Here is a 15,568-nt window from a genome sequence, read left to right as displayed (position 1 = left end):
CCAACCTCCATCCTCTCCTCCCCCCTTCCTCACTCACTCTGGAGAGGGTTTTTTTTTTCCTTCTCTTTTTACTTTAATACCCTGCAAATGTGGCTTTTCTCATCTTATTTTGCACCGTTTGGACAACATTTTACTGCTGTTTTCCTACTAAAATTAGCCTAAAAAGTGATTCCAGCATCAGTAACTTTCCACACAGTTGAACCCAAATAATGCGATTATTATTCCAATCATGAGCAGGACACATGGCAAGCAGCTCACTGTCTCCAAAACCTGCCATTGTGGGCCGGCTGCTCGGCCACCAGGGCTGTGATGTTAACTGTCAGTTAGTGAACATAAGAGGGCCTATTTCCTGTGGCGATGAACACGACAGCTACCCCCCCTTTTTTGGCTCTTCCCTCTCCTCCCCCTTTTTTCTTCTTCTTCTTCAGTTTTATTCCCCCCCCAACAAATCGTCCCTCCTTCTGGCCGAACCTCCCCTCCCTCCTCTTCCTCTCCACCAAAGATCTGTTTCTCATTATCCTCTGTAGTCTGCTCTCTGTCTGAGTCAGGAGACGAAAAACTTAAATAAACACACTCTCTCTGGCTCAGTCCAGCTCCTTATTCCTCCTCCTTCCCCCCCCTCCGATCCGTCTCTCTCCTCTGTCCTCCTTCTTCGCCCTCCTCCGGTTCTCACAATCATTAGGCGTATGTTATACTGGCGTGGAGCTGGGGGTTTGTTTCACTCTCCCTGTCATCCTCTTGGGGTTGTGTGGGCAGGCCTTGGATCCTGGACTGATCTCAAGATGTTGCAGTGTGGTCGGGGAGAGGAAAAAGTGCTACCAGCGAGGCAAGAATTTCTAAAGGCCCTCAGTAAGACTTGATAAACTCCCCCACTGTCACTAAATCCCAAAATGGCACTTAAACATGATCGAGAAAATTATTGTATCATGGCGATAAAAAAGCCATTCAAGAGTATGTCCAGACTAAAAGGGTACTTCAAAAAGGTTGAGGCGTCCCCTAGAAACAAGGGGCTTAACTCCCATTTTGGAGCATAACTTGATACTACAAAGGCTTATGTCACTTTCCACAAAAACTCAAATGTTTGTCGTCATTTCTTTGCAGTGGACGCCCTTTGAAAATCAGTAGGTCAGAGAGAAACCAAACAATCCTCAACAGACACCAGTGTCGAGCTCTGCCATCTTTTTTTGTCCAGCTTCACTCTCATCTGCTGATTTTGTCAACTTCCAAGAAAATGATGACAAACACAAGAATTTTGAAAGGCCCTTGGTAAGACTTGGTAAACGCCTTCTTCTTCACCATGACAAAATGGCACAGGAAAATTGTTATATCATAGCAATAAAAAAAAATCCAAAGTCGTTCATTGTATGTCCAGACTACAAGGGTACTTCAAACAGTTCGTGGCTTCACCCAGAAACAAGGAGTGTAACTGTATACTATGAAGGCTTCTGTCACTTTCCACAAAAACTCAAATGTTTGTCGTCATTTCTTTGCAGATGACGCCCTTTGAAAATCCGTCAGAAAAACCAAAAAAACAATGGAAAAGAAAGAGTGTCCAACACATAACGGAAACAGTGGACATCAGTGTCCAGGTCTGGCATCTTTCTTGTCCATTTTTTGGTTTCCCTCTGACATACTGATGTTCAAAGGGCATCATCTGCAAAGAAATGACAACAAACATTCCCGTCCTTGTGGACAGTGCTGTAGGGTTTTAGAGTATACAGCTGTGCACCAAAATGGGAGTTGGAGCAATAGTTTATCAAATCTTACTGAGGGCCTTTAGAAATTCTTGCGTTTGCCATCATTTCTTTGCAGGTGGCACCATTTGAAAATTAGTAGGTGAGAGGGAAAACACAGTTTGAAAAAGAAGTAAGCCAAAGCTGTGATCAAGTACCTGCATAAAGAGGAAATGTAAAGAAGTTTTGCTGATTTTAAGTGGGGACGGAAGAGCACCTAAGACACAAAATAACGGACACGGACGATCAAGCGCTGATTTAAAAAGGGTGTCATCTGCAAAGAAATGATGACAAACACAAGGATTTCTAAAAGCCCTTAGTAAGACTTGATAAACTGTTGGTCCTCCACCATCACTGAATCCCAACATGACATTCGAACATTAAAAGGAAAAATGCTATATGGTAGCGATGAAAAAGTCCAAAGAGAGGCTTGTGATGGCTGATTCAACCATTTAAGTGTATGTTCAATCTACAAGGATACTTCAAAAAGTTCTCACCCAGGAACAAGGGGCATAACTCCCATTTTGGGGCATACCTGTAAACTATACAGTCTTATGTAACTGTTCACAAAAACTTAAATGTTTGAAGCAATCAAAGAATAAAGTGGCTTTGAAATGTTGCCCCATGCACCTTGCTTACCCGACCTGCGCCATCCAACTTCTGTTGCCCAAACTGAAACCACCATTTTCAGAGTGATGATGAGGTGATGCATGCTGTTGAGGAGAATCTGGTGACTCAAGATGTGACCTTCTTCCACGAAGCTATAGCAAAGTTTAAACATCAGTGAACCAAGGGCATTGAAATTAAAGGAGACTATGTTGGAAAACAATGCAAGAACAGTCTTTTCTTGATGAGGCCTAGAGCTTTTTTGAGGCTCCTCGTATCATGGATTTTTAGCTAAAATGTACTGCTATGGGCATTTTCTGAGCTTGCTTACTTGTTTGCTCAGGTTTAGTCTAGTCTTGCATTGCTGGGCTAATCTGGACAGCACTGTGTCAACATTACATGACAGATTTACCAAGCAAAATTTGATGTGATGAGCTTTAAAGACCAGAGAGGAGCGTCTATACGCACCTTCAGCCACGTGTTGAAGCTATTTCTTGATAAATAGCGGTTTGCTTATCTGGCCAACACTTTCACACAACATCTCCATCCACAGAGCAGCTTTTCAGGTACACAACCTAACACATTTTATTTTGGACTGTGTAGGAAAGACGGCAACGTTGCTGTGAAAACAAGCTACTGTGCTCAGTCACAAATTGTTGTTTTTACACTTTTATCTGCATACAGATTAAACAGAGGCGATATAATGTGGTAATTTGGACGCAGCCTGACCAGCTTAAGTGGGTTTTCAAGAACGATGATCAACTCTTTTGATATGAAGAATATTATTTAAATGCTGCTCAGCCTGGCTAAGCGAAGATTTAACAACACCAACCTCTTTAAACCAGGGATGGAGCCAATGGTGGCCATCTTAGACTAGAGTCTAGCTACCCAACACAATGAAAAGCACTGTGTCAGCATTGAAGAATGGTCTGGCAACACCTCATTATCATTCTGCTATGGGGGAAAAAAGTTCTTTATTGTTTGTGTGTGTGCACATTTTATGTTATTTTAATTTTATTTTATTTTTTTAACAATCCCAATTGTCTTGGGCAGAGCTACTCAGCTAGGGTTTTTTAGTTCTTAAAACGTACTAAGACATTTCTGCATATGTTTTCAGTGGGAGGTTTTCTTTTACCCCCCAGAATGTTCTTTTTAAAGGCAGGATAAAGTCCTCTAAGGTCCTCTAAGGACTTTATCATTCATATGTACTTGCAAAATTGTGTTCTGGAAACTGTTTTGGTAGAATATTTGCATGCAGAGAGCTGAGCACTGTCATTAAAATGATTAGTTCAAAAGAATTCATAAATCATAGGCTTGACAGAAATGGCCATCTTATACATGAAGTCTACATTATGTGCGTCAGGCTAGGAGGCTATTAGAATCATCATCAGAAATATGCAGTCAAAGGTTCTGAAATGGCTTTGGTTCACAGAAATGTTGATTTTAAGTTGTAAATAGGAAGTTAACAGCACTCTTATGTTAGTCCAATGTTTTGTCCACCCATCCAATCACCCCAACCTCCTCCCTGGTTACTTTGGCCACTGTTTTTTATGAAAGGTCAGTCCTTAAATTTACTCATTACTACAGTCTAAAGCTGAAGCATTTCCTCAGTGATGTGCAACACAGTTCTTTACAGCGTTACGGTTTTATTGAACCAGTTCGATAAAAACACAGTTCACTGAATCGTTCAGTGGCCGACCAGCACTCTGACTCGGTGGTCCGACTCATGGAACAGAAATATGACTGAGCAGCATGTTTCCTTTTGCTCTCTGGCTTCCTTAACTATAAGTGTTGTCACTTTAACAATTAAACTCCATTTTTAATGGTAAGTGTTTATAATTACGGGTATTTTGAAAGTTTCCTCGCTGAATAATCAAGATAAAATCTGTTTTTAATGACTTTTAAGTCTTTTTAATTGACCTACAGTTCGGTCTGATTCCAGTCTGAGCTGTTGACTGTCACTTATGGCTGACATTTATTGTGTAGTACATTCAGCAAAAAATATTACTTTTTATTGACGTGTATTTCTGTTTCTGTCAATCAAGAACCTGTCTGTTAAGCAGGCATGCAGCAATTAGCAGCACGTTTTTTTTGTCAGTGTGACAAAACTGACATATGCAACAACAACATCTGTATTATGGGATCATTTATTCTCACAGTTTGAGGCAACGTTGTTTTGGAGAAGTTGATGTCTCCTTAGTCATGCTAAAATTGAAGGCTGCAAGGGATTTATTTATCCACTGTGGTCATCATTTCAAGTTTTGGAGTGTAAAAAACAGCAGCTGTCGCCAGTAGTGGAGAGAAAAAGATGCAGTTTCAGATTCAGTTGCATAAGTGATGAAGTGAGCTAAGTTTCCATCATTACATATTCTGAATTACAATCATTTGGTTTTCCAAAGTGACAAAAAGGTCTATTTTAGTTCCTAAAATCCTCCTGATGTAGCAAAATTAACAAATAAAAATGTCTTTTTTTAACATTCAGGTACTGTGTGCTTACACATTTTCTGCAGTTCAAACACAGGACGTCTCAAGAAATGGAAAGTTTTCAGCAATTGTGAAACTGTAAAGTTGAATGACTAATAAATCGTTAATGGACTGCTGCAGTGTGATGAATGAGTGCAACACATAGGAGGAACTGCTGAGTGTCAAGTTTATGGGAAGAGAAGAAATGTGGGTGTGTTGCCCTCGTGTGGCCCAAGCCAGAACGGTTTCACTTCAGCTTTGCCAAGACGTCAACTCTGCTTTTGGAGGCTGAGAACGAAGATTCTGACACAGATTACATTCGCTCAGTTATTTACACTCACACATTACAAGAGACATAGAAACGTTATTTAAATCTAATTCATTTATCTTTCAATTAAGTGTGAATACATCCTTAATCAAACACTTGGTGGCTTTAAGTGGTGTTGAGGCCTTCTGGGATCTTGAAACGGAAACACAACAGTACAGTCAGGCTACTTATCAATACGCTGCAGTCAAATCAACATTGCGCAGACCTGTATGTACACATTTGTCTTTCAAATAACCACTTACACAGAGATTGCTTCAAAAGAAATCTTTTCTTTTGTTGGTATAACTATAGCTGAACAGATCTTCAGTAGTGCCAGCTGAGAGGCAGATATGAACAACATTAACAGAAACATGACAAAGTTGTGCTTTCAGCCGCTGCATTTATGCAGTTATGACCCATTACATTTTTCATTAATTGTGCAAAAACCAAATGGAAGTCAGGTTAGTCATGAAGATACCCTCGTTCATAATTCCTCTGTAATAGATTTTTTTGTTAAGGTTTCTCAAAGCTCAGTAATAAAAGTTCAGATTGTTTGTGCCGACGTCAGACTCTTGTCGGTTGTTCTTGACCTAAATCTAAGTTAAATAACATTTCTCCAGCAGCAAAAGTATATTTGCAAATCCAATAGCATCCGCCATCTGTAACAACTATTACAGAATAGAACCAAAGTGTTTACATGGAGGATCCTTGGAGTGAGCCAGTAAAGGTACTGATGAAATAGTATGTTTCTATCTAACTTTGGAACTTTAGTCAAAAAATTAATTCAGGAAATTACAGTTTAGCTCCAAACCTTTTTCACGCTTTCCAATAAGGAAAACTTTGGGAAGAAGACGGTTAGATAGCCTTTATTATATGATTAATGTCTTGTGATGGGAATAATTTTAGGCAAACTAATCCCTCCACTTTTATGTGACAGCTGGAGTACCTGGGTAACAACTCATTGTTCTGCCATGGCACCTACAATACCCACAATGCAACTTCACCACCAATAGTTTCATCCATTTAAAGGCCTCCTCTGGGGAAAAGCAAGTTTTTTACCATGTTGTCATGTCCATGTGGTGTTTTTTATATACGCTGGAAGACAAATTATGAGCAAAATACCAGCACAGCTGAACATTTCCACCTTGAACCTGCAGTGTTCTGATCACAGTTTCTAAAGCAGGATTCAGACTTTCAGAGTTTTATATGTAACAAACTCTAAAATAGTTCAATCCTTTTAACTTGCAGGGTGGGGCTTCCTGTATCATTAGTCTTCTTCAGAATTAGGAAATATGGCTGAATCACTCTAATATGACAGGATGCTGCTGTGTAGAATAGTGTAGCAGTGTTTGAGCAGAGTTGTAGGTGAGCTGGTGTGCTTGAGATGCAGCAAAAGGCAGAGTGTTGGGTGGAGAAAGAATGAATGATTTCGTAGAGATCTAAAGGAAGCAATAGTGTAGAGTTACATCTGAGCCAAAAAAAACAAAGGAATCGAGTAATTTTGAAACACAGAGGTGACTTTTTAAGGGTTTAGTCAAAGACCAAAGAGGGAGTTTAACACGGCTGTATTGCAAAAAGGTAAGAGAACTTTATTGTCTTCATCTTCCCCATTCCAGTGGCTCAGTGGTTTACAGATAATTTTCAGATAACGCTGTTTACTCATCTCCGGTGCAGAAGTGAAACTGCACAAAGGGGAGAAATGGCGTCATTTAACAAGGACGTGCACGTTCGTCAAAGAACACCTGAAAAGATAAGGGCTGAGGAATCGTGCTTGTTCAGTTCTACGCGGAAACCAACATTCCTGACGGTGAAGGAGACTTGTACAAACTGGTGTGCTTTACATGTGTGTGTGCGTGTTTCATATATGCGTGTTTGCGCTTGTGTGATCAGCATCTATGACACAGGCAGCTTGTGCAAGAATTTGAATCACCTATAACTCCTCTGTTCCTTTTTTATTACACAACACTTGACTCAGAGTGAAAGAAAAAAAAAAAAAAAAAAAAAGGTGCCCGAGGACACAAAAATTTGCATTTTGCCATGTGAAGCTAGCATGTGATTTCATGAAGAATGCATGTTTGTTTATGCGGAGGACTCAGTGTATACAGACTTATAGTGCTGATACTTGGGAAAACGGCACAGAATGTTCATACATGGAGATGAAATACAACATTTGTGACAGAGTGAGAGAGAGTGATAGTTTACAGAAGGACACACCCCACTGCCTGCCTCCCACCGACTGCAGCATGTTAGAGCCTGTGAGACAGGACATGGTTCAGTTTATTATGGTCTGAGCTGACAGAGACACTGTCAGAGCTGGACAGCAGTGGGAGATTTGAATCCGACACTTCATTTAGAGAGACATCACATCCCAGAAAGGTCAGTCACTGCTTCACGGCGCCTCCATGTTAAACTTCTTATTAACATTTTGCTTCAGTCTTTCCCTTTTCTCACTAATGTTCCATCTTACAATAATAATTTACTCTTCTTGACTTGATTATTTACATGAAGCAGATTTATTACAAACCCATGACTCATTATTTTAAAACTTCTAGACTAAGATTATCCATCAACGTTTACTGGAAAACAGAGCTTCTGACGGGAATTTGCAGTGTTAGAAAGATGTCTCAGGTTTTGTTTTGTAGATTTTGTACCCAAATAAATGTTTGAAATTGACTTTAAAGCATATTTTTTTGCTCTTTTTTTTGTTTCTCCGACCACTCCTTTCTTGAATTTGTCATTTTAACATAAATTGCCTAATATTTTTCCACTTTACTCCATTCTATGTCATATATTCTTTGCAGGATAAGATTTTGTGTTTTTACAAAAACATATGTGGTTGCTAATTACACCTCATTGTAACAGTTTCCTGACAAAAGCTCTTTTACCTGACAGAATTAATGTTTTTGCTCAGACTGTGCTTTCTGCTGCATGTCTTACTCGTGATGTAAGTCTGGCTCTGATTCATTTTGTTTACCCGCTCGCTCTTGTTTAAAGCCATCAGGGGAAAATAAACAGATGGTTTTAGTGGGACCAGAGCAGGAAAATTAGGACTTAATCAGGAAATAACTACTTGAAGTCTCGTTCTCATCCTTATGTCATGTGCTGGCCACTTTCTGAACCAATTACCTCCTCGCTCCGTCACTCACATTGAATTTTTATGTCGTGGGCACCGTGGATGCAACTTAAAGGTCGACCTCCTGCACCACCAGTTTCCATGTGAAAGGAAAAAAACTCCAAGAAAGGATTTAAATGAGAACAAAAAAAATATAAGTGAATCAAATGCTGTGTCGCAATTCTGGAAGTCTTTGATGCAGAGCTGCCATCGGTTGACGTGTTTTAGCTTGCTGCCTCTGAGCTGCACTGTTGGCTACAGGGTCTGATGTAAATACTTTAGCGGCTGCGTCAGGATGGCAGGCATCCTCCAGTTCTGAGAAAAAGAAAAAAAAACTCTATTAGTGAACTAATATTCTGTCTTTGCTTGTTTGTGCACTTTCCTCGCCCAGAACATCACCATCTTTGACAATCAAGCCCACAAACTGCTATTAAAGTCAATAGAGCATCAGACGAAATAACCAAATCATCACAACACATCGAGTTCCTGTATTTTCTGACCCTTTTTTCCTCTTTCATCAGCTATTTTCGTCATTCACAGTTAGAAACCATTTCCTTGAAAAGGAAATTGTATTTTCGACTATGACGAGTGGTGCAATCAACACAGATGCCTATCTGTCAAGAAGTTTAAAAAAAACAAGAAAAAAATACTTTTTGAATCTGTGGTTTGTGCAGTTTACCAAGCAGAAACTGATTTGATGAGCTTTAAAGACCAGGAAGGAACTTCTATGGGGACCTTTTGCCACGTGTTGAAGCTATTTCTTGATAAATAGCGGTTTATTTATCTGTCCAACACTTTGATGCAACATCTCCATCCACAGAGCAGGTTTCCAGGTACACATCCTAACACATTTTATTTTGGACTGTGTAGGAAACAAGCTACTGTGCTCAGCTACACTCAGCTCACTAAGAAATAGATTCAATGCGTAAAGTTACAAACTGTTGTTTATACACTTTTGTCTGCATATAGATTCAACAGAGGAGATATAATGTGTTAATTAATGTACTTCAGAGGTCTTCTTTGGTGTGTTTTTCTCACTTTGGACGCAGCCTGTCCAGCTTAACACACAGACTTTAGAGTGATATCAATCCTCTTATCGCGACCTTGTAAAATTAAAAATAGAAAGAACGCAAACAAGTTCAAAAACAATGATCAGCTCTTTTGGTATTAAGGATTTAGATGCTGCTCAGCCTGGCTAAGCTAAGATTTAACAACACTAACCTCTTTAAACCAGGGGTGGAGCCAATGGTGGCCATCTTAGACTAGAGTCTAGCTACCCAACACAATGAAAAGTAAAGAACGACATAAGTACGCACAGAACTGGAGTTACATCCTAATGTGATTTAAAATGTAAAACAGTTAACAGTTAAAAAATAGTTACTTGGAACAACTGTTAGGTAGTTATGGCTGCATTAGTGGAATAATATAACAATATATCTACACTTTATACTCTGCATTAGTGCACTTCTGGTTGGATGCTAACTGCATTTCACACTTATACATGTGCGATGACAATAAAGTTTAATCTAATCAAATGATAATGAGGCGCAGTCAGATCATTCTGAAGCACTGAACGGTCTGATTGCACCTTATCATGATTCTGCTGAAGGGGATAAACTGTTCTGACTTGTTTGGTATTTCTTTTAACCAATCATCTTGGGTGGAGCTAAGCCCAGGATGCAGCAATGGTGTCCCACTGAAAATAGTGCTGGCTGAATTGTTTTGTTGGAAAATGTACATGCAGGGACGCGAGAGCTGCTGTTAAAACGGTTCATTCACAACCCCTACAAACTAGCGTGGATGCCTTACTGCTCAGTACAGCTCCTCTGCAAACCTTGAAAGGGGAGGAGAAAGAGAGATAAAATGCGCGGCAAATGGCAGGTTTATACACGCAATCTACAGCCAGTGAGTCAGAATGTGTCTGCAGTAGCAAATGATGGAAGAAAGTTTCCAAGAAGATTTACTATTTTGGCAATTTAAGCCTGGCCACTCCTATTAAAAAGTATCTGGCCTCGGCACTGCCTTACACGCCACTGTAGCTTCAATATAATGGGCCCACTCTGAATATTATAATTTGATAGTCTCACAATGCTAACATTTAATTGTAAACCATTTTAAGATACAAGTACTGCAGAAACAATGATCTCCTGCTTTGTAATAAGACACAAACAGCAGTTTCCTCTCTCATCTGTCATCTATGAGGGCACATACCTGGTTTGCACAACCTGTGGGTTTCACAGTATTTTCACTTTACCATCGATTGAACAAAATGCCTCCGAGCTTTCAGTCTTTTTCACTTTAAAGGGATGAACGGGTTAAAGTGGGTTGTCAAAACACAGAGCTCTACTGAACTCATTATAGATAACGAGCTAGTGAATGAGAGCAAAGGTGAGGTTTCTGTTTCAGGTTCTAACTTTGTCTCCCGGCTTCAGGTTCATAAACTTCTTCAAGGATGAGCAACTTCACTCGCTCCCTGCTGACTGCCCCCCTCCCCATCAACGAGACGAACGTCGAGGACGACAGCGTCGAGGACGACAGCGTTGTGAGCAATGACTTCTCCACCACGTTGGGCGCCCTCATCCTCGGCCTGGTCTTCCTCCTGGGCGTCCCCGGCAACCTCTTCATCGTCTGGAGCATCCTGGCGCGCATCCGGCGACGCTCGGTCACCACGCTCCTCATCCTCAATCTGGCGTGCGCCGACGGCTTCCTCATGGCCCTCACCATCTTCTTCATCATCTACCTGGCCAAGCAGACGTGGATCTTCGGCAACCCCATGTGCAAGACCCTGTTCTACTTGTGCAACGCCAACATGTACGCCTCCATCTTCCTCATCACCCTGATGAGCGTGCACAGGCTGGTGTCCGTGGTGTTTCCGCGGAAACTGTCCTACATGATCAGCAGGAAGGTGGTGACGAGGGTCATCGTGGGCATGTGGGTGCTGGTGATGGTCATTGCTATCCCTTCGCTGGTGTTTCGAGATGTGAGAGAAGACAGCGACGAGAAGAACAGAACCAGACACGTGTGTGCGCCCAATCACACTGAGGCCCGACATGTAAGTAAACCAGGACTGATCATGTTTATTATCTGCTACTGAGCTGAATATTTTCAGGATTGTTCCTTTAAAAGAGATTTGAACCTCTGAGAGTCCATGACAGCTGGGCAGCTTCATCTGCTGCTGATGATCATGTGTTACTATCAAAAGCTCCAGAACAGTTAGAATCAACGCCTTGTAGCTGTATGCTTCCACCAACCAGCCCAGATGCATCTTACATCCATATTTACCCAAGACAGAATACAAAAATTTAAGTTTCGAAACAGTTTTAACTGTCATTTTTTTTCAAGAAGTACTGTCATTTTAAAGATTTTCACGTTTTTGTTCAAATACAGACAATAACTAGTAAAATCACAGGATAAATATTATTAATTTACACGTGAACTGTAAAAAAATTACAAATAATAAAAAATGCCAAAAGTTGAAATATTGTCCTCTTGAAAAAATCTGTCTAAATGTATAAACATCTATTGATTCTCCTACAATGTTTCCCCATTGAATTTTTATTTTTATCTTTTTTTAAAGGGTTTAAAGTCAGGGAAGATATCACTGTTTTACAGATATTTACTGTGCATATTAAGGATTTTAAAATAACTCTGTCTGGTAATTAGTTTTTTACATTTTTCCATAAAATCTCACTATTTTTTTTCACTGTATTTAAATCTTTGACAAAAAAAAGACGTAAATGCTACATTCATTTTTAACTGCCTCAATCTCCTTTTTTTTTTTTTTTTTTTTTAACTGTAATTACTTTTAATGTTTGAACATTAAATGTATGTATGTATTGCCCGTTTTAAAAAATCTCCAAAAGACCTTTTAAGAATTTTACATGCAGTATGATAAAGAAAAACTGTAAACCCTTCATTTGAGAATCAGAAGAAATTGTAGCGTTTTTTTGTTTTTAACTACTTTTACTTTAGAAATTAATTAAACAGCAACCAGCCAATCATTTCAGCCCTGCTCTGCCTTGTTTTGGCACATCAGTTTATGTCCACAGAGACTACAGATATGATTTTTTATCCTCCCGTGTGCAGGTGAGGTTCCAGTACGCCTTCGAGACAGTGGCCGGGTTCATTCTTCCCTACGCCATCATCATAACCAGCTACGTTCTCATCCTGAGACGCCTCAGGCAGACCAAGTTCCGCCGAAAGATCCGCAGCGAGAAGCTCATCCTGGCTATCGTGGTGATGTTCGGCCTGTTCTGGCTGCCGTACCACGTCATCAACATGATACAGGTGTGTGGTGACATCGGATCACGGTTCTGGATGCGGATCAATTATTGGACAGCTTTTTTTTTTAAAGGGTACTGACTGCGTTTTGGTGGTTTTGGTGTCTTAGGTGGCAGCTGAGTGGTACAAAGAAGATTCACCCACAAGAGAGATGTGAGTAATGAAAGAGTTTATCAACAAATTCAAACACAACTTTTTTTTTCTTAAGGTTTCAATCACATGTCGTTGATTATTAAGAGTTACTGCAGTAGAAAGTGGTTGTTTCTGCTGAAATTGGTACAAATGCAGAGAGTTTTTATTGTTTTTTTAAAAATAAAACTTAATATAAAACTGCTGTATACATTCAGACGGCAGCTAAAATAACACAGGATTGATAACCATACTCAGTATTTCAAAGCTGATATTAAGTCTGTCTGGGGTTGTGTAACAGCCAAAGCTTTATGGTTGATGCAACAATTAACTATTTAATTCTGCGCGCTGTAACACTTCATCAAAAAGTCTAGAAATAAGTTTTTAAGTGATTTTTGCGTTCGACACTGTGATTTGGATTGAATTCAATCAGAGGTTCTTATGTTTCTGTTGAAGCTTCACTGCAACGTTTTTTATTTTTGCGATGGTCCATCCATCCATCACTTTGCATTCTCTCTACAGGGGTTCGTCCATCTCAAACTATCAGGAACCTTTTGCTCAACCATCTCTGATTTACTTGAAACTTTTATGAAATCATAACTGCATGAGGTTTAGAAAATATCACTGCTTGACTTTCGCATTATTGATTTGTTTTGTTAATCGGTGCTCAAAGATAAAGGTTTTTACACCAGCTGCATTTATTTTTCACATTTTAACTCATTCGTAATTCCAGATTATTTGATCTACTTTTACAATAAATGCAAATAATGTACAATACTTGTACAATATCATTACAATAATGGACTTTAGTTTGTTGAATCTGTTGGTCTGAGAGCAGGATAATCAAGAAGGATCCGACTGAATATCACTAATGTTATGACCGGCCTCAAAATGGCCACAACAAAAATAGGGAGGGCACACCAAGTATAACAATTAAAGCTTGTTTTTATTAACTTAAATCAAGTCAAATTAAAAGCCAAAGTAGTGTGGCGCTATGAGAATCAGTAGAGTCAGTGGTGTGTGACGCATGTGTGAATCACGTCTGTAAATGCAAACCAAATCCTACAGAGCAAGGCTAAAACATCAGAGTGTTACCAGAGGAGGGAAGCAGAGAGGATGTTTAACAGCATCCAGCTCTTAAGTAACCCTGGAACACACCAGAGCCCAAGAGTTCTCTTGATTACAACCATCAGCAACCTGCAGAACCAATAGAACAAACTACCCCCCTTAAGTTGACCTCAGGGGTCATCACACTGAACATTCACTGTTCACCAGAAATAAACATCTAAACGTTGTGTTTACATGCAGATTGGACCACATCTCTCAGTCCAGTCGTGCCGTCACCTCGGCCCTGGCCTTCATCAGCAGCTGTGCCAATCCCGTCCTCTACACCTTCGCTGGGAAGTCGTACATCAAGCAGAACGGCTTCGCCTTCATGGCGAAGCTGTTCGAGGGGACGGCGTCCGAGTCGCTGGGCAACAAAAAGAGCAGATGGGGGGGTAAAGACAATGCGGGACACAGCAACACTGACTCTCCGAACAACACCTCGACTGCAATGACTGGAAATGAACTTTGAGATCAGAATGGACTTTGTACAGAAATGGAAAATTGCGAAGCTGCATGTGGAGCATGTTGACTTTGTTGCGAGGCAGCAGACGAGCCAAAGTGCTGAAATATGAGTTTTATTGCTGAATAATGGTGGCTGCACCTTTATACCTGTATACCAGGACTGTAAATAGTTTTTTTATTTTTTACATTTTTAGAGTTCCAGACAACAGCACAATACATGATACTGTAATGACTTACTAAACACACTTCAATGCATTTGTAAATAATACATATAATAAATGCTTTATAAAACACTATAAAGAGCATGTTTTCAGCACATCTGTGAGCGTCTATGAACGTACAGTGTTGATGAGGGATTATAATTTCTCTTATGAAGATCTACTTTATTTAAACTGTTTTGGTCATTTCCTACATTTTCTAACAATAATCACACATTTTCTAACAAACACATGACAGTGTTGACTTAAATTCACTCTTGAAATTCTTATGCTCCTCTTTGAAATGTTTGGAGCTGGACTCTAACACGGTGCATAAAGTTTTGTCCTAACTTTTCACATCAAACACTGTCGGTTATGAACCTACACAGAAACTTGACGTTTAGACTTGGTCTTCTTTCATCTATTTGTGTATTTCTGTCATTTAGACACTCAAATTCTTCTTGAGATTATCGGGATGTGGGATTTACTGATGTACTTAAAGTTGCTCAGAGAGTTTATTTACGACGTGGTTCACAGCTTCTGTCCTGAGTTCACGCTGATGTGTTGCCGTTAAAGCACTGAACTGTTTTGTGACACTTCATTTTTTCTTACGATTAATGAAATGTTTTAGCTCAATAAAATGACATTTACTGATGCTACACTTAGGATTTTGTTGTTTTACACACAGAAAGGTACTCAGCTTATCAAAACCACATCTAGCAGGTTGTCCTCCTATCGTAAGGTTGGCGGTTCGATCCCCTCCACAGTCTAAGTGTCCTCGGGCAAGACGCTGAACCTGAAGTTGCTCCCAATGGCAGGCAGCACCTTGCATGGCAGCTCTGTGGCCATTGGTGTGTGAATGTGTGACTGAGAAAACACAAAGCGCTATGTGAGTGCAGACCATCTAATATCGGAGTACAAACTGCTTTAGGATTTAAGATCCAGTCACAAATCAAAAACAGTTTTCTACTGAAATTCAGTCATTTGCTTCGACGTGTTCAGTGACGATTTACCAACAGCAGGCAACATTTAATCACTACCAAATGCCCAGCTATTGATGAACCTCATACATATTCTGTGACAACTTCCAGCCTCTACTTGATCTGCAAACTAGACACCATTTCAACTCTGCTTTATTTACCGTCTTCACAGTTCATAAACACTTGCTCTA

General features: G+C 39.9%; 1 protein-coding gene across 1 annotated transcript; it reads left to right on the top strand.

Moving 5' to 3' along the window:
• The first annotated feature begins 7,389 nt into the window (after positions 1–7,389).
• On the top strand, positions 7,390–14,500 carry ltb4r2b (leukotriene B4 receptor 2b). The gene is made up of 5 exons (XM_008299237.1): positions 7,390–7,485; positions 10,654–11,273; positions 12,308–12,508; positions 12,612–12,655; positions 13,940–14,500. The coding sequence occupies exons 2-5, from the start codon at positions 10,674–10,676 to the stop codon at positions 14,205–14,207; spliced, it is 1,113 nt and encodes a 370-aa protein (XP_008297459.1). The 5' UTR covers positions 7,390–7,485; positions 10,654–10,673; the 3' UTR covers positions 14,208–14,500.
• Positions 14,501–15,568: the final 1,068 nt, after the last annotated feature.

Source organism: Stegastes partitus, unplaced genomic scaffold (genome assembly GCF_000690725.1).
Source record: "Stegastes partitus isolate 25-593 unplaced genomic scaffold, Stegastes_partitus-1.0.2 Scaffold1394, whole genome shotgun sequence".
Lineage (NCBI taxonomy): Eukaryota > Metazoa > Chordata > Actinopteri > Pomacentridae > Stegastes > Stegastes partitus.
Note: the sequence above shows the minus strand (reverse complement) of the source record. Positions and strands in the feature narration are given on the sequence as shown.

What these genes read in the sequence shown, in the direction of transcription:
- ltb4r2b (XM_008299237.1), top strand. Translation starts at nt 10,674, where the DNA reads ATGAGCAACTTCACTCGCTCCCTGCTGACTGCCCCCCTCCCCATCAAC. An exon ending in ACGTCATCAACATGATACAG is followed by an intron (nt 12,509 to 12,611) that starts GTGTGTGGTGAC and finishes TTGGTGTCTTAG; the next exon opens with GTGGCAGCTGAGTGGTACAA. An exon ending in GATTCACCCACAAGAGAGAT is followed by an intron (nt 12,656 to 13,939) that starts GTGAGTAATGAA and finishes GTTTACATGCAG; the next exon opens with ATTGGACCACATCTCTCAGT.